Source organism: Myiozetetes cayanensis, unplaced genomic scaffold, assembly GCF_022539395.1.
Source record: "Myiozetetes cayanensis isolate MyiCay16 unplaced genomic scaffold, myiCay2020 scf21, whole genome shotgun sequence".
Lineage (NCBI taxonomy): Eukaryota > Metazoa > Chordata > Aves > Passeriformes > Tyrannidae > Myiozetetes > Myiozetetes cayanensis.
In genome coordinates this window covers 9,002,977-9,021,515 of record NW_026087423.1, presented here as the reverse complement: position 1 = coordinate 9,021,515, position 18,539 = coordinate 9,002,977, and the positions used below count along the sequence as shown (strand labels likewise).

The following is an 18,539-nucleotide window of genomic DNA, read 5'->3' as shown; positions in this document are numbered from 1 at the left end:
CAGCAATAATTCTGTTCAATTGCCTTGAGGTGGGGTGTGATGGGATTATTCTGTGTTGCAGTTTGACTGTATTCTCCTGCAGTGGGGAGTGTAAAAACCAGCCTGGCGTTGACACCAGTGGCAGGAGGATCTTGCCTGGGTTTGGAGATGCAGGAGAAGAATTACTGTCTTCCAAGACAGTAATTCAGAGTAAAGCAGGGAAGAAAAGTACATTTCTGGTGTCTCTATTGTTAGAACCCAAATGACTTCCTTCGTCGTGGTGCTACTGAGGCCTGAGCAAGTCTAATTATTGCCTTTTCTTGCTGCTAAAAGAATCCAGAGGATAAAACCTGATGCCTTTGAGTGGATGCATCTCAGGTGTGTTGCTGACACTGGAGAGAGACTTTATTGTCTGGCAGCAGAAGGTCTGGCTATTCATTTGGAGCCTTTGTCACCTCTCTTCCAGGGAGGTGCTGCTGCATATGAAAGTCTGATTGATGCAGTGGCAAAGGTCAGGAGGGTAATAGCTTTGATGGTATCCCCTGAAGCAAATCAAAATTCTTCTCAAAGATTCTGTTCAATTTGATACCAAGGGTCTGGTAGCACTCCAGGGATTCTTCTCTCTGCTGATAGGCTCACAGCTATTACTAAAATTAATGTTTGTCTCTAGTGTGTTTTTTGTGGTTTTTCCTAAGAGGATATTCTGCACTAAAAATGGAAAATAACCACTTCTCTCTTCTTTTATCCCCTTCTCTCTCTCTCTGTTTCAGGGATCCTCGATGCATTTCCCTGCCATTATTTAGGGAGCCTTCACTAAAATCTTCTGGATTGTGTTTCTGAGGGGACGGAAGGTTTCGGTGTCCAAAATGCTCATAAAGGAATATCGGATCCCTCTCCCGATGAGCGTGGAGGAATATCGGATCGCCCAGCTCTACATGATCCAGGTCAGTGGCATTTTGGGGAGCAGAGGCTGACGTGGGGCCCCACGTGTGGAACGGGGAAGCCTCGCTGCAGAATTCCTCGTTTGAAATTTGAGGTTTGCCGTGTGCTCATGAAGGAGAAGTGGGGAAAGCCCTAAACTTCAGTTCATGAGTTGCTTCCTCTGAAATCAGAGAACCTTTGTTTGACCCTGTGGAAGCAGCCACAGCTTCCCAGGCGGGCTCTGGTTACTGGTCGTGCCAATTCCAGCTGCAAACCGAAGGATTGTGTTCTTTTCTTGGGAGGGAACAGTCTGATATAGATTTGAGAGAGTAAAACCAAAGGCATGGGTTTGAATGTAGAGTGGGAAAAATCTAGATGTGGTATTTCTGTGCTTACATACCCCCGTGAAACAGATACTAATCAGTTTAGGCACAAAATGTAGATTATTTTTAACAGGCTTCTGAATACTGAGGGGAATTTTTGTTGAATTCCCTCTCCTCAATAAAGCAGTTAATTAAAATGTTGGGGGGGTTGTAACTGAAATCCTCTGTGCCCATATTCTCCCAGTGTTTGAAATCCAACCAGGAGCAGTTTTAAAAGGAAATGAATCTGAAATGTTATTTCATTGTCCCACGCTTTAAATAAAATTTAATTTTGCTCATCCAGCAGAGAACACATCTAAATATTGAGTTTGCAGGAGAACTCTGCTTTTTGAAGCGATGCTAAAAAAAACCAAACTGCTTTGGCTTAAAACCTGAAATGAGTTAAGGAAAAAAGCAAACCCCAAAGCAAAAGCACAAGTCCCCTATTTCTCTCTCAGCCGTCCAACTGTGTTCCCTAAGGATTCATGCACTTGGACTTGACTGTTACAACAATGCATGTTGTGTGTTTTCTGGTCATAATGGTCAAATTCCTTTTTCTGACACAAATTGCTCGTCTTGGTGTGTTTAACCCAAATGTTAAACGTTGGCATAAGCAGGTAAACACTTCTCTTAGGTGGCTTCATTTTTCTGACGCTGTAGCTGCTTTGAATATCAGTGTAATTAATTTGTTAACAACTTTGTCTTCCTAACCTGGCTCAGCTGCTTTGAATGAAGAGCTGGTGGATGGCAGCAGTGTTGGCTGTGCAGAACTTGTCAGGAGCAGTGGAGCGAGGGGAAAGTGATTTGATTAGGGAGGAGCCGCCCATCTGATTTAACAGAGGATGAATCCTTAACTGGGGAGTGTCTCTGGGGTGATGAATTTGCTTTTTTGATTTCAGGAGTTAAATTGCTTGGTTTTATTTCATTAAAGCAGAACACTGGGTTCTGCTCTGTTACTTGACAGTGATTTTGGCCATATCTGAATGTCTGAAGGACGTGATAATAAGCCATTCATGCAAGGGAAAGTTCACCAGCCCAGGAAAACACTTGAGAAACTACAGCTCCAAATTGCCATCCAGCCCTGCTCTGATTTTCTGCTGCAATGATAAGCAGCAAAATAAGGTTTGCTCTTAGATCAGGTGCAACTTCTGGTGCAAGGCAGACCTCTGATCTCCTCCCACTTACCTGGAGGAGGGAGCTGAGCTGGAAAAACTGTCTGGAGCCAAAGGTCCAGTGGAGCTGGAGAAGTGCATGACAAGCAAGTGACTTTACTGTGTTACTCATATAAGTGGTACAAGAGGAAGAGTCAGCTGTGCTTTTCCTGGAGAACACTGATTTCAGCTCGAATTTGGAAGAAACAAAAAGCAGTAACAAAACCAGAAAGCCCTCTTAGGGCAGAGTTTGGAGTTCGGTAGCAATTTGCTTCAGTTGTTCCTGAAATGGGTGGAAAGATTCCTGCTGGTCTCAAAGGGAGCTTTTCCTAGACCAGGATGTCAAATGTCCTTTTCCTTCAGTGTGATTTGAAAGTGGAGGGTTTGTCTCTGAGACAGGCACTGGGGAGGGAGCAGTGGGGAGTGGGGCTTCCATCCCTTTCAGAGGATGAGAAAATGCTTTGTGTCTGTCTCTTTATTTTTCCTCTGAAATGCCTGAAGAGGCCACAGGAGAAGGAAGTTCTGTTTGTTGAACCCCCTTAGGGGAACAAGCTGAAATATCTGTATAAAGCAGCAGCGAAGAGGCATTTCTTAAAAACCTTTGGCTGAAATGTAGAACAGAATGATTTAAGGTAGTTCCTGGGGAGAGGAGCAGTTCTTAAAAGCAAAAGGTTCATTTCAAAGACATTTGTTGTGTACAGGATTGGGGGTGTTATTGCTGGAGACACCAGGCAGCCTGCTCCTGGAAGGAGCACTTCTCCAGCAGTGGAAAAGATGTCCCAGTTACTCCTCAAGGGTTTTGGGGAGCCTCAAGCACATATTTGAGGTTGATCACTTGTTTAACCCTGAGCTCACGAGTGAAGATTCCCATTAAACTCCAAACCTCTTGGTATAAAGCTCCCTAGTTTTTTTTTGGTCCAGGTGTAAATTTTCCTGGATTTCAGCATCGTCCAAATAGAAGTTTTCCAAAAGGCCCTTCTCACCTGAGCCCTTCTGGTGGAAGTGGTGCCTCAAAGCCACGTGGGCAAGGATGTTCACACTCAAGCTGTGCTCACTTTTCAAAGGCATGTTCATGAAGGGGTTTGCTTTGCAGTGGAAGGGTCTGTCATCTCCTTTCATGAGAGAATAATCCCTCCTCCTTCTTAAAGTCTTAACAAAAATTTCTACCAGATTTGATGTTGAGCAGCATCACTCCTGAGCAGCAAAGGATTCTTCCATTAAATGGGAACAGGCTGTACTCATATTTGCTGTGTTTACTGGATGGGAGAATTAAAATTGTGCAGTGGATAACCCAGCATCTCTCTGGGTTCTCTGCACCACCGGGCAGGGGAGACGTGCAATAAATCACTGTGTGTGTGCCTGTGTTGCTCTGTAATTCCTCTTATTCCTCAAATTCTCCAGGCTGGTGTATAAAGCTGTGAAAACTGAGGTGAGTGCCCTGCTGTTTTACTTTTTAATTTCTTTTTTTGTTGTTGTTGATTGAGTTCAGAGAGCAAAAAGTCTCATAAGTTGCTTTCTGCTGGCTTCTGAAATATTATCTACAGAGCCGGTGGTTTCAGTACTTTAAGCAGCACTTAAATTCTTCCCTAAATAAGTTAATTTTACATTACAGCAAGGGCTTAATGTACCCTTGACTTGCTTGAAGCCTAGCAGATCTGAACTGAATTGTTTTCCTCTATTAAATTTTAGACTCTCAATATCCCCCTCTCGCACACCGTTGGCAGCGTCTCCAGGTTGGGAGCCCTTGCTGTGTTGGCTGCAGAGCAGTTGGGTTTTAGCTTTTCCACAGGCACAAGGGCCTCCTTGCATCATCCCTGCATTTTTGTCTCTTTTGGTGTCCAAATTAAAACATAATAATTTTTATACCTGAGCTCAGAACCAGTGATCTTCCTTCCTACTGTGACCTGGCTTTTTATTCTTGTGCAAAAAACAGGCAAAATATTTCAAAACAGTGAAATCACTCTTTGTACCTCTTTTGATGTATCTTTTTCCTATGCACATTTAAAAGCCTGTCCTGCTTCCAAGGGTGAGATAATTCTTGATAAACCTGACCTGGTGAGTTGTTCTTGGGACTGGGAGAGCTGTGGTTTGGTGTGGTGAAGCTGCAGCCTCCTGTCCTTCAGCAGAGAGGAACTGGAGTTGAGCACTGGAATGAGTTTCATGAAGCACAAACCATTTATGGAGGGGACAGCTGTAACCACCTGTAGGGATTTCTTGCTTCCTGCAGAAGTTTTGAGCCAGGGACCCTGTCCTGGGTGTTTTCTCAGACTCATCACCTCAAAGGTGCATGGGCTGTTTCAGTCTCTGGGAGGTGAAGCCTGTTGGGCACAAAGGGGCAGGATCATCTGTGTTACACACCAGGGAGATCTTATTAAAGGATCTCTTCATTCTTCCTCTTCTGAGAGGCCTGCATATTTTGGTGTCAGCAGCTATCCTGTCCTGGAACGCTGGCATCCTTTTCTTGTGTGTTCAGGGGACCTGCCTTTCTGTGCACCTCCCCCTCGCTCCAGAAACAATGCACACGTTAAGTCTCTGTTTCATAAAAGCCTGGAATAGGAGATCTGAATGCATTTGTCAGAAAGATCAAGCTCTTATTAGCCAAAGGTCAGGCCATTTATCACCTTAATAACGTTCGTTACTGTGGTTCCATATGCCGTGAGATTCCGAGAGACCATTGCCTTCTGACCCTTTCATAAGACAAGAGAATTGCTCTTGTTATTAAAACTTATTTTTATATCAGTGTGCATAGCTTACTTGTCTGCTGTAAATAACTCTGCTCCTCATTTTGTCCATTTCTCTGAGTATTTGTGACCTTCTTCCAAAGTGTGCTTTAAAAATATTCTTCTGGACTCAGTGATTACCTTTTGAGGATGGGATTTATTTTAGGATGTGGTGTCACTCTTCTCAGTTAATGAAGTTAATGCTTTGTTGTTCATCAGTTTGAGGGTCTGTGAGTGGGGAAAGCCTCTGGCCCCTGTTTGAGGCAATCCATGGAAGATAACCCATCTGTTCCTGCCTGCTGGACTCAGGCAGGATCCTGGGAGTTGAGGGCTCCTCTCATCTGTTAACATGAGTTTTCTTGTACAGTCCTCCAGGGCTTTGCATTTATTGCCTTCCCTGAAAAATCCGAGTGCATTCCAAGCATCTGCAGTGTACTGTACTCACCTGTCCTCACTGCTGATGGAGAATCCTGATTTCCATCGCTTTCCTCCTTTCCAAAAGATCATGGTTTGTCCATCATCTCGCTCTCACACCCCTGCACTGTCCTGTTTTCTCCTTCATTTCCTTGCAGCTCTCTGGAAGCACCTTTGAGAACAGACTTTAAAAACCTGCTTGGTGGTGGTAACCCCAGAGGCCCTGTCCTGACACCCAGGTGCAGCAGTCGTGTCCCTTAAACCCTCAGCTCCGCTTGGCAGCCACGGGCAGACTCAGCAGATGGTGAAGGATTGATTGAGTGGGGGAGAGCAAACTAACCCTTCGTCTCTGGACACTGAGGAAGTGGGTGGCTGATTATTTTTCTTTCACATGCAGATGCCTTGGCCATCTGGACAGACACGTAGATGCTTTAATTTTAAAGCAGGTGACACTGCTGACAGCCCCAGAGAACCTGGGAGACTCACAAGTCTAAAAGCAAAGCCTGGTTTGAAGCTTTCCTCCCAATTTCTGTGCTGCAGCATTAAAAAACTTGCGGCTTCTGTGGGTTTTTTTCTTCTTCTTCTGGTTTTCATAAGCTTTTCCTTGTGGTCATGAGACTTGCATCCTTCTGGAAGAGGAGAATAACACACTTGCAGATGTTCAGCTTTGAGAACAAAGGTGGTAGGTACAGGTACATTCAGTGGTACCAGATGTGGGGTCTCATTTGCACAGGTGGCAGTGACACCCACAGAAGTTTTTATTAAGGGGAAAACATACAGAAAATAAAGAACACCTTTTCTACATTCAAAAAAGATGATTTTAAGGCAGTGAACTTTCTGTTACCTTGACAGTTCCCATGTGCTCTCTTTCTCTTAACAAAATGGAGTGAAGCTGAGATAAGGTTTATAACACAAACCTTATTTTAAACTTCAGATTTGCACTGGTTTTAATACAGGATGCAGCCCTGCTAATCCTACTGAGCTTGTTGGCTGTCAAAAATCCTTTTTCCTTCTTTATTTTTTTTTTTACTCTTATGAAAGAAGGCTTCTGATGTGTGGACGAAATTTTGACTGTTGACTGAGATGAGGTTCTCACTTTTTGAAATACCCAAAGGCAAGTAATGAATTAAGTGTTAAGAAAACTATGGGGATTTCTTTAAGCCAGTCCTCTGGTGCTTTAGGATACAACCTATTGTTAATGAACAATTGCACTGTGTTCCTAAAATCTAAGGGATGTAGTCAGGGGATTAGAATTGATCCAAAACACCCCGAGTTGAAATTCTGTCTCTGACTCACAATACGCTAATGGGCAGCTCGCTTTGCCTCCCTCTAAAGCAGGCCCAGTAATTCACAGTGTCTGTGGAACAGTTAATACAGTGAAAAATCAGTTTAAAGACACAGGAGGAAATACTTAAAGTAGATGAAATACTGAGCTGGAAGTGTGGAAGACATTTTGAAAGATTGAGCATATGGCATAAACAAGTTTGAGGTATCTCCATAATCAAGTGATTCCTAATTCATGTGCCTCTGGCACATCCAGCCCTGACTCTGAAGGAGTGTGACTGGGCATCTTTGGAAGGTGAAGTGATTAATGAGTGGCGATGAGAACGGTTCTCTTAATGCTGTAAATTATTTATGGTCCTGCACAATTGATTGTCCCCAAAATATCCTGTTTTTGTATGAGCAGCTTCATTAATATCTGGCCCCGATTCTAAATAATGCAGTTCCTACAACACTGCTACAAATGGATGCTGTGTGTGTTTCTGCTCCATCTTGTGGGGCTCTGCTGCAGGCAGCCTGTCCTGCCTTTAACTTTTTGGGCTTTTTAAAATGAAATACATTTCACATTGCAGGCAAAGCAGCCAAGAGTGATGGAGCTGCAGATGCAGCACAGGTCACGTGCACTTTCTGGGGTGAGAGTGGTTCCTTCTGCAGGGTCTTCTGCACACCCAGCTTTGCTTCTGCAGCTCTGCATGTGCCTCTCTCTGGCAAGAAGAGCCTCCTGGTGACATTCTCTTCTCCTCGTGTTCCTCATTTCTCCTTGGAGGCAGTGTTTTGTATTTGCTGAAGCACGGGACAACAGGCTGGCAGTTCCTGGGTGATAATCCCAATTCTTGCTTGGTAAACTTGAGGGAAGATCCCCCTCCATGATATATCCCTGCTGCAGGCTGGAGTGATCAGATGGCAGCTCCCTAAGGGGCTGGGAAGGAACCAAAGGGGAAATTTCCTGGAAATTGCAGCTGCTGAGTGCTGTGTGAAGACAGAGGATAATTCCTTTATGGTTACTGTCAGAAGGGTGTTCAGCTGCTGAAGCATCAGCGTTCGGGGGACAGGAGAGTGCCTGCGTGGAATGAAGCACTGCACATTGCCCAGCCACTGATCAAACCTAGAAGGGAGATGTTTCAAACAGCTGCTCTTTCCCCTTTATTAATGAAGCCATTGAAGAGGAACAGATTTCTTTCCTCTTTCCCCGGAGTGTCGGGTCATTCCTATGTGTTCGATGCGATGAGCCCCGGAGTCAAAGTGCTACTGTAAAACCTCGTGTTCTGATCATTATCTTGTTGACTCAAACTAACCTTCCTTCCCTAAATAAGTATTGACACTGGCCCCTCATGTATTTTATTTTATTTTTTTTTAACAGCAGTAATTGGGTTGAAGTAGTTGTCACCCATGAAGGATGTGAGAGCGCAAAGGGCACAGGGACGGCTCAGCTGTGGGCACCATGGATACTGGTGACATCACTGGTGTGCAGAGCTGGAGCCTGGGTGAGGATGGCCTGAACTAAACCTGGGGGTGGCTGATGCAGCCCCATTGCCATGGAAACAGATGTTGCCTGCACGCATAACGTGGTGGGAACAGACACGTGGTCCTGTGGTGGCCACAACTGCTGAAAGGGCAGGAGTAGCCTTGCTGGTGGGAGGGCTTGGAGTTGGTTTCCCATGAGCTTAACTGTGCACAGTGAGGTAGAGCAAGCCTGGCTTTGAGTAAGAAGAGCAAAACTCAAGTCCCTTGCTTTTCTCCTGTTGTGGAAGGACTGTCAGTCTGACTTGGTGTGGATTGTTTCTGATTGTTTCTGATTTGCAGGCTCAAAAGTACTAATTAAACCCATTCCTGGGGCAGCAGTGTTCCCATTATTAAAGGTAAGCTCCTGCCTACCCTTAAGATTGTCTTTCCAGTATAACCATTAAGGCTGTGCTTGACTACTGCAAAACAGGAGCAGAGAAGCTTCCCTGTTTGAGGACTGTCCTCCTGGATTTTGGTAAAGGTCCCTACTCAAGTCCAGTGAAAAAGACTTGCATCATGGTTAGGATGCTGAAATGGGGTTTGAAAGATCTGGTTGCTAGATTGTAGCCCTGCCAGCAGCTTTGTGTCTTAAGGTTATTCTCTCCTCCTTCAAAATGGTGCTCTCATGTTGATTCCATCAACTTTAATGTGAGAGGACTCAGCTGTTCTGACTGGGGCACAAAAACCTTTGACAGCAAGAAGTTGTGTGTGCTGTTCCACTACAGCACTCTCCTGCATTAATAACAGTAAGGGTGATTTTTATTTTTAATTGAGTTCATGTCACTTCCTGTTTGCTCTTAGAATGTGCTGTGCACTGGTAAAACTCTGTTGGTTTTGATGTGATGGGAAGTTCTGCATCTTGGCTTCTGTAAGAGTGGAACAGTACCATCTTCTTGTTCCCTTTGTTCACTCTGATCAGCAGGTTTTGTGTAGGTATCACTCTGGCTTTGGTGATCTGGTTTTTATTGAGTGTTTCAGGTCTTTGACACAAGTTTTGAAAAGGAAAACAAAGAAACAAACAAACAACAAAAACCAACTTGGGAATTATGACCCTACTGTACTTTTAGTGTAAACCAACATCTTTGTTTTCATAGTCAAAGACCTGGTTTTTGATGACCTGCAGTAAGTCCTGCCCATGAGTGGGGCCTGCTCTATCAGATATCCACATCAGCAGGCAGAAGGTTGGTGGTGGTGAAAGCAGATTGCTCGTAATGAATTAGATGTCGGCTCAAATGCTCAGAAAGGAGTGGTTAACAGAACCCAGAGCTGAGTCATAACACAGCAAGAGGCAGCTGAGGGCAGGGCAGATGCACCCATGAGCATGGACATCCTCACTGGACACGTTACCCATGTGCAGAAATGCTGTGCTGGGAAAGAGGGGTAAGAATATATCAGGTATATATTATATTATATTATATTAATTCCAGGACCTTTTGGTGTTTCCCAGTGTCTCTGTCATTGGCTTTCTGGTTTTAGGTGCACATCGAGGAAGGCTGTGGGTGATGGGAAGAAGGCAACACTTTGGAAAATCAGAGTGAATTATCCCTCAGCCTAAATAATGTCCAGCTGGAGATAGCTGGAAGTATTTTCCCCTTGGCATAGGGAAGCGACTGAAAACAAGGAGCTTGTTCCTCTCCCAGCCCAAATTTTGTTACTCAATCCTTTATACCTTAAGTGACTTTATATTTTATTTCAAAAACTGAACAGAACAGGTGTGATTAGTGAAACCAGGCCTTCCAAGCTGTCCAGGGATGGCAGGAGTCCTCCTTCCTAAGAAGCAGCTTCAGACATCCCTGTTGTCCAGTGCATTTTGTGAGGCTTCAGGCTTTGCTTCCCAAAGGACAGATCTGTTTCTGGACACTTAATCGGGATTTGTGGTAGCCTTAGCATCCAAAACAATGACAAAAAAAAATAGTAATTGGTTAGAGGGAATGTTTTCTCAGCCTCCCTTGCCACAGTATGAGCAAGTATGTTAGGGATCCTCTGGGGATATTTGCTGTCATGTTCTTGTTCTGTGGTTACATAGATGTCATTGCTGTCATTGTTAAGTGAAACCATCAGCTGGCTGGGAACTTCTTGTGTCCATATCTGTGTCTAAGTGGGCTAAAAAAATCCCAAGAGTTCAGTGTTATTTTAATGCATTCTCCCAAAAGAATTTGTCTGGACTGTCAAAATACCCTGTTTCCAACCGGGAGCTGGAGGATAAAACACCTCAGAAAAAAATCTTCTGGGTATTGTTTCCAGACAGTGATTTGTGTCTTCATTATCTGCGGATGATAGGTCTGTCAAGTGCTGTCAGTCTCCATAATTGGAGTAATCTCAAATCAAAACTCTGGTGGGCCCTCAGAGTCGGCCGCTGTGTGACTGCATTGCTGTGGGGATGGAAGAACTTCGGGGGGAAACTAAAGCATCTCAGCCTTTTGTAACCACTGTCTCACTTATTCAGATTGAGAGGTTGTACTGTAAACAATAATCAGTGGTAAACAAGGTAGGATTATTGCTATAATCTGTTTTTGAAAGCTAGAACAATGCCTGGATCACTCATTACCACTGGGAAACCTTTACTGTTCTCTGCAGTATCACTGCAGTGCTCGAAGGAGTAAGTTCCAATAAAAAAAGACAACTGGAGGAGAAACTAAACCCCTGAGCTGTTTGCAGTGCTGCTGTTGGCTTTGCAGAGGTTCCCTGCTTATGCACCTGAGCCCATCTGCAGCCTGGGCTGGAACACAAGGAGAAGGATTCTAGTTTAGGATAATGTTCTTCTTGGTGTTCTTCTGAGTTGGTTTGTGGGGCTGCTCTTTCTTCTAATTCCCCAAAATCAAAACACTGCAAGCCAAGCTTAGCTTACCCAGGCTAACTTCTCTATTTCTCCAGCTGATCCAGTAAGCCACGTCCTGACTGTTTCATCCAGCATTGGGCATTCTGGTGTCAGTGCTGTTCCTCCAGCTGTGGTGAGATTCCTGAGGTTGTGTGGGTTTCTCTTGCCATCCATCATCATTCCTTTAGGGAGCTGTGTCCCACTAGAACAATATCCAAGTTGCATCGAGTCACCTGGTGCCACTCAGCTTTGCAGGATGGGAACTGGTGGGGAGGCACATTTCTGACTGGGAAAGGAGGTGGAAGATCTGAGAACTGTCCAACCTGCCTTTGCTCGTGGAAGGCTTTGTTCCCAGCTGCTTTTCTCCTGTTGTGAAGGGCAGATGATAAATGGGGTTAGGTTTGCCCAGTGGTTAAGTGACATTCATGGGAATTATTCATCTGTGATTGCTGTGCTGAGGTCATGTGCTGTGTCCCATGCTATGCTGCTGTGCCAAGAGATTTATTTTAATAGAAACCTTTAAGTAACTGGCATTCTTGCTAATCATGGTGCATCTGCTTCCCTGGGTTCCCTGTTATGAGTAATTTAATGCTATTACTTTAGCTAGAAGGGATCTGTGTCACCATCTGTCCTGAAAAGCTACTGATGGGGCCGTGCAGAACATGGAGTGTCATCAGCACAAGAGAGGGACTTCTAAAGGGATGACTGGATTTCCTGTTGTAATACAATATAAGATGGTTTACTGTGATTATGGCTTAGATAACCTGCATATTTAGGCTGTCAGCTACTCTTTGATTTCGTTGGGGAGCATTCCTCAGATACTGATAGGGGGAAGATGCTGTGTCAGTTAATGGTGAGTAGAAATGACACAGGTAAGCTGCTAAATAAAGTCTCTACTTCTCACAGGGACATGGGTCTATGAGGCTGAAACCTGGGAGACTGACCCTAAAATGCCTGCACATCTGCCCCCCTCAGAAGATATTCTCTGGGGAGGCTTTGCCAGACACTCCTCACACCCAGTGTTTTCCTAATCAATGGTTATTTTTTAATTGTTGTTTACAGACCACTTCTTGTAACAAGCCCCCTCCAGGCTGTGGCTCAGTCACAATAGGCATGAAAAGGCTTTATGGCTGAAGAGCAAATTGCTCTTCACTCCCAGAAGTGCTTCACTTTCACAGCACCACTTACACCCAGAGTATCATCCTGGTCTCTCAAGTGCATGTGGCTGATGTCTTTATTTTTATCATATGGGAAAGAGATCTTTTAGTGACTGGTCAGTGACTGTACTGACCCTGACCCTTTTGGCTCTTCCTTACCTCACTTGTTGCCTCCTCAACGAGCCAGCTGGTAAATATGAGGGTGTGAAGGGCTGGGAAGCAGCTTTTTGTGTGGGTTTATTGTGTGGAGTTTCTCTGTGATCGTACTATCCTTCCCAGCAATGTGTTGTGTTTTGAGTATAAATTTGGCCTGACTCAAAAGTCCTGGCTCTAAAGATAGTTTGGGTTATAATCTTTGATTTTTTTTTTGTATTTTTTTGTCAGCAGAGCTGCAGCTCTTATTTCACATTCATCTAAGAAAATGTTCTTGCTGCCCTTGTCATATCTTATGTGGATAAAGTGACAAGTAGGAGGAATGTGTAGGGCCAAAATTTGCTTAAGGTTTGGAACTGGGTGACAGAGGCTGTGGGCTGGAGGTGGTCACCTGGAAAAGCTGAAGGAGGAAGCACGCCCTGCTCTCAGAATAGGGTTTGCAGTCTGTTGCAGGTGCATAGAAGTAAATAAAATCAGGAATCAGAAGTGAGATGTGCATTGACTTTCACAAAGAGTTTCAGTGGACTTGCGTTTTTGCCTTCTCTGTCTCAACACGGTGCCACCCTCCCATCTCCCATCATCAGGCAGCTCTGGCTGAGAACCTCAGTGTGGAAAAGCTCCTTATGGAAGTGTTCACATAAAAAAAAACCAAACAAACTGGCTGGTATGGCAGGTCAGCAGCGTTCCAGCTGTAGGATGAGAACCAGGCAGCTCATCCTCATGCAGAGCGATTTTTGTTAAAACCGGCTGAGTAGCGAAGAGCCAGGTGGAGAATGTCAGTGCTGGCTCTGAGTGTGGATGTTTTGGTCCCAAATGAGGACTTGCAGAATAGACTGGGCTCTAGAATGGAGTTTTAAATCCATCTGATGTCCAATTCTACTGTGATAAGTTGGCACGAAGAAAACCCATCTTCCCTTTGCTTACGATTTCCGTGAGCCTCTGCCACATAATAAAACTCTAGATCTCCATAATTTGTATGAACTGTTCAGAGCAGATGCTGCACTGTTATTCTGACACATTCACTGTGCTGGCTGGGCTACTGCCTTTTCCAAGACCTTTGAATTAACTAGATTTTGGGGTCATCAAGATTATTTAATGTTATTGTCATAAATATTTGTACAGGACTTGGTCAGTGCTTATATAAGAACTGAAAGTCAGTAATTTGTTTGAAGAGGATGTGTGCTTTAATGAACTGCCAGCTGAGTGTTAGAAACAAACTGTAAAAAAAGTACTTTTCTGTTTTTCTATTTTTTTCTATTGCAGTTTGGAGACTGAGAAAAAACTTAATCTTTAGATTGTCGGTTGTTTAGGTTTCTTGGTTATGGCTATTTAAATTTTATATCACTTGAAAGCTCTTTAAAAACAGAGCTATTTACTTCTAAATAGCTCTGTTGGCTTATCATCTTGTTCTCAAAAGATGAGAAGCTGATCTCTTGCATCTGATTAATAATTTTCTGTTAAATTGTGTTATCCTTTGAATTGTTTGTGTGCCAGAAATGAGAAGCTGTTATTGTGTTACGTTTCACGGTTGATTCTTGGTGTAAAATTCCTTTTTTCCCCCCTTAATTTTCAAAGTGCTGTGCTCTCGAATACAAACAATGAACTCAAAAATGCTAACAGGATGAATCTGTTGTTTGGAAATGATGCAGGTTATACATCATCCAGTCTGCTGAAGTGTGTTAGGCATCAATAAATATTTGGTTTGCCTCTAGCTCTTCTTAGAAGCACTGAAATTGGTTGGGTTTTTTTTAATTGAAGGAATTTTTGCCAGGTTTCTCAGTGAAGGACAATCCCACAAATAAGCCAAAATCCGGGGGCTGCCAAGGGATGCAGTGTGCATTCTGGCAAACTTGGGTTGTTTCTTCTAAATATCTTAATTAGCAGAGCATAGTCTCTTCTTGGAGAGCTGCTGCCAGGCCAGATTTCATGCAAAAAGCCCCCAAATCCTGTAGGATTAGGTCATAGAGTGGTCTTTAGCTCTGTGATCATCCAGTCCTTTAGGTTGGGAAAGACCTCCAAGGTCATCGAGTCCAACCTGTGACCGATCACCCCCTTGTCAACCAGATCCAGAGCACTGAAGTGCCACATCCAGCCCTTTCTTGAACACCTGCAGGGATGGGGACTCCACCACCTCCCTGGGCAGCCCCTCCCAATGTCTGACCACCCTTTGAGTAAAGAAGTTCCTCCTCGTGTCCGGCCTGAGATGATGCTGTGCCAGGTGTGTGTGTGATTCTTCGTGCTGGTACACCACCACAGCAACGTGCCAGGCTGAACAAACTCCCTTTTGCTGTGCCATCTGCTGATGTAAAAGATTTTTGTGCTGCTGGGTGATTCACAGCTGGAGCCAGGTTTTGGGGTGTGATGTGTAAACCTGTTACAGGAGCAGGAACTGAGGTGTCAGTAGATCTCCATTCAAACTTAGTATCCAAATCAGAATTTTTTCACTGGATTTCTAATAAATCAGTTCTCTGGTTTTTTGTTGGCCAGACGAGTCTCTAAATTTTTCCTTTATAATCTCTAGGTTTGGTAACCTTAGTGCCAGGGTGCTGCTACAGCTCTCTGTTTCAGAGGACTCCTAGAAACCATCCCCAGGGTCCGTGCGCGTTGAGAGTCGGGCAGTTACAACAACCTGGAAAGATTAACCGTGTGAGACTTTTCCCTTCCAGAAAAAGAGCAGAGAGGAGACATGTGGGGAAGGCAGCGGGGTGGAGATCCTGGAGAACAGGCCCTACGTGGACGGGCCAGGAGGCAACGGGCAGTACACTCACAAGGTGTATCACATCGGCATGCACATCCCCAGCTGGTTCCGCTCCATCCTGCCCAAGGCGGCTCTGCGAGTCGAAGAGGAGTCGTGGAATGCTTATCCTTACACAAGGACCAGGTAAAACTGTGCCACTCCTCCCTCCTCAGTAATATCCTTTAGAAAAACTGGGGTGGAGTCCTGAAATTCTTCAGCGGTGCTTCGTCTCGGGAGCGCCAGCATCGCCTGGGCTGGCTGCGGACGTTGCCGGAGAATTTGTGGCTCGTTGCTCTGAAATGTTGAGCTGTTTTGTCCATCAAAGCGTGGGAAACCTTGAATGGTTTTTATTTAGTCTTGCATCCTGCACTGCGTGTTCTGCTCAACATTGCAGATGTCTGCTGGCTCGGGGAAGTTATAAATGTAGCCGGTGCTGGGACAGATGTCACGCTGAACGCTGTCAAGGAAGACAGGATTCGTTTGTGCTACAGGGAAAGAAAAAAAACATTAATAAATATATAAATAAATCCGGTGCTTCTTTTGTGGGAACTGTCTTTCTGTCATTTAACTAGAAACTAAGAAACCTACATCCTACAGCTTTCACCCTGAGGAGGGAAAAGAGCCAGAGCCTCTGTGGAGCCCTCTGGGCTGATTTTGTCTGGGAGGACTTCAGATACCCTGGACTAAACAGCCTTTATGCCAGTTGCTCTGGTTTAGAGCATTTGCACTTTGCTAGATTTACAAGTCTGATATTGCTGTCATTTTTTATAATAAAAGGGCTTTAAGGGATTTTTTGATCAAAAAACCTGGAAAAGTTTCCTAGTTCTGTTCTAGCTGGTCTCTCCAAGTGACATCGGTCCTGGGAAAGGTGGGGAGTCAGTGTTTGCCATTGGGCCATTGCCAGCGACTGAATGTAGTGGAGCTGCCTGACTTTCAAGTGATTAAAGTCCACGTCCAGTCAGTTTTTATCTCTTCCCTTGAAATGCTCATGAGTCAATCAGTTGACCAGGAAACCTGTGCTGCACAGAACCAGCCCATATTTTACTCTGCTATAGATTTCAGACAGGAGCTCTGCTTTTCTCCTTGCACAGGAGCATTTCCAGGGTGTCCTTGTATTAGTATGTATTTCATAACATCACTTTTTAGTACAGTGGGCCCAAAATTTATCTCCTCGCTGAAAACCGGCGAGCTCCGGTCTTAAGGAGTTATTAAAGAACAATCTCTTTAATCTGTCCAGTCGGTATTTTAAGCCTATCTGAGGTAAAAGATGAGTGAAGGCTGGCTGGGATTTGAGGCTGATTTGCTCTGAGCTGTTGTTCTGGCTTTCAGGTACACGTGTCCTTTCGTGGAGAAGTTCTCTATCGATATTGAGACGTACTACAAAACCGATCCAGGAGACCACGGCAACGTGTTCAACCTTTCTCCTGCAGAAAAAAGGCAAACTATTTTAGGTGAACAGCCTTTTTGCTTTACTTTTTCTTTCATTCTGCCTTTTTTGTTTGTTTGTTTGGTTGGTTTTTGGCTTGGTGTGTCCTGTCTGCCTTGCCATCCTGCTGAGCACAAACCTGCACCCCTGTGGTGTCACTGTGGGGAGGGTTACATCAAGTAAAGTGAGGACACCTGGGTTCTCTTCTAGGCTTGATGTAAATCCCATGGAAATAATTTGAATCCCCTGTCTGTAAATTGGAGCTGATGCATTTTTCATCTTATTTATGCAGCTCCAGAGAGTAAGGCATCTAATAAATTTGGGGATAATAAGTAGAAATAACCAAAGAAGAGGAAAATATTGCTGTATAATTGTAAAAATATTGCTGTATACTTGTGAGGCTCCCTTGTGGATATGGAAATGATTCCTGTCTGCACTTTTGAAGCAGGAAGGTGCATTTCATTTTTGCTCCCTCTCCTTTTAGTCTTGTCCTCATGCAGGTTATTACTCAGCTTCTGAGCTGGCTTTAGAAGATTGAGTTAATGTAAGGATTTTATGAGAAAAGGGAAAAATGAACATCATAAAAAGGCAGAGAATGACAAGTGTTGTAGCAATTCCTCTGTCCTGCCATTCCATCCTGGTCCAATGCCCCTGGAGACTGGGCTGTGTGACACAGAGTGCTGGCAGTGACAGCCACGCAGGACTGGAGTGTCCCTGGGATTGAAACATCCCTTGCTCTGGATCTGCTGAGGCTGGAGAAGTGTTAAGCTGGAGCTGAGTCCTGGCAGCCCTGGGAAGGGACATCCTGAGGCTGTGGAGCTGCTGGAGCCGTGGTGGGACAGGGCCATAACCCTGAGCAGTTTCATTGGAGTGTTACATGATTTAAACCCCTTGTTTTGTAGACTGGCCCCATTCCAGAGCCTGTCTGATCAGGCTTGCAGTGCTGAACAAACAGGCTCGAGTCATGCTGCCTCCCTGAGAGGTGTCAGCAGAGCTGTCATTCCTTGGGAAGTGCGATCCTGCCCTTCAATCCAAACTTCAGATGCTTCTGCTGAGCTCTGGGGTGGGGGTTGCAGATCGTTAAACTGTGTTCATTCACTGCACTCCCAGTTTCTACTTTTCCATTGTTAGGTTGATAATTGGGACTTAAACTTTCTGCCTTCCTCGGTACATCTGGTCTAAGAATAGCGGGTGAGGAGTTTCCAGCACCCTCATTTGATGGATATTCCGTGGGTAGTGCCTATTCCATAGCAGGGCAGGTGTATTTAACTGCCTTGGATGAGGCAGCTGGAGCACTGGGAGTGATACTAGAAAAGCTGAAAGATGGAATGTGCAGCAGATCTTTATGGAGCTGGAAAGACGGAGCGTGCAGAGCTGCCAGAGTGGATCTGCAGCCACTGTGGGCAGAAACATCGATTTGGAGCAAAGCCTCTGTTTGCAGGAACTGTGTGTGCTCGTTCCTCTGGCAGAGCTGATCTCTGCCCAGCAGCAGTGTATAAACAATTAAAATATCACTTGTTTAAGTGTAAGGAAAAAGAATCTAAATTGCTGTAATGCTTCTGGGACTTGGTAAAACAGAGATAACTCATGAGAAATGATGTTTTCTTCTTTTCTTGAGGAATAGAAAACATCTTACTGTTTCCATTCTCTTTCTACAGATCCTATTGATATTGTTAAGGATCCCATCCCTCCACATGAATACAAAGCTGAGGAGGATCCAAAGCTGTATAAATCAGTGAAGACTAAAAGAGGGCCCCTCTCAGAAGATTGGATTCAGGAGTACAAGAACAACCCTGGGAAATACCCCATCATGTGTGCATACAAACTGTGTAAAGTGGAGTTCAGATACTGGGGGATGCAGTCAAAGATCGAGCGGTTTATCCACGATGTTGGTGAGCATTTGTAGTCCCTCAGGGT

The 18,539-nt window shown here is 44.6% G+C and overlaps 1 protein-coding gene across 1 annotated transcript in view; it reads left to right on the top strand.

Moving 5' to 3' along the window:
• Positions 1-18,539, top strand: part of PITPNM2 (phosphatidylinositol transfer protein membrane associated 2) — a 112,312-nt gene that overhangs the window by 47,746 nt on the left and 46,027 nt on the right. The window contains 4 exon segments of the mRNA XM_050318802.1: positions 750-923; positions 15,126-15,340; positions 16,526-16,647; positions 18,281-18,514. Coding sequence (XP_050174759.1) covers positions 846-923; positions 15,126-15,340; positions 16,526-16,647; positions 18,281-18,514 — 649 coding nt within the window. The 5' untranslated portion in view covers positions 750-845.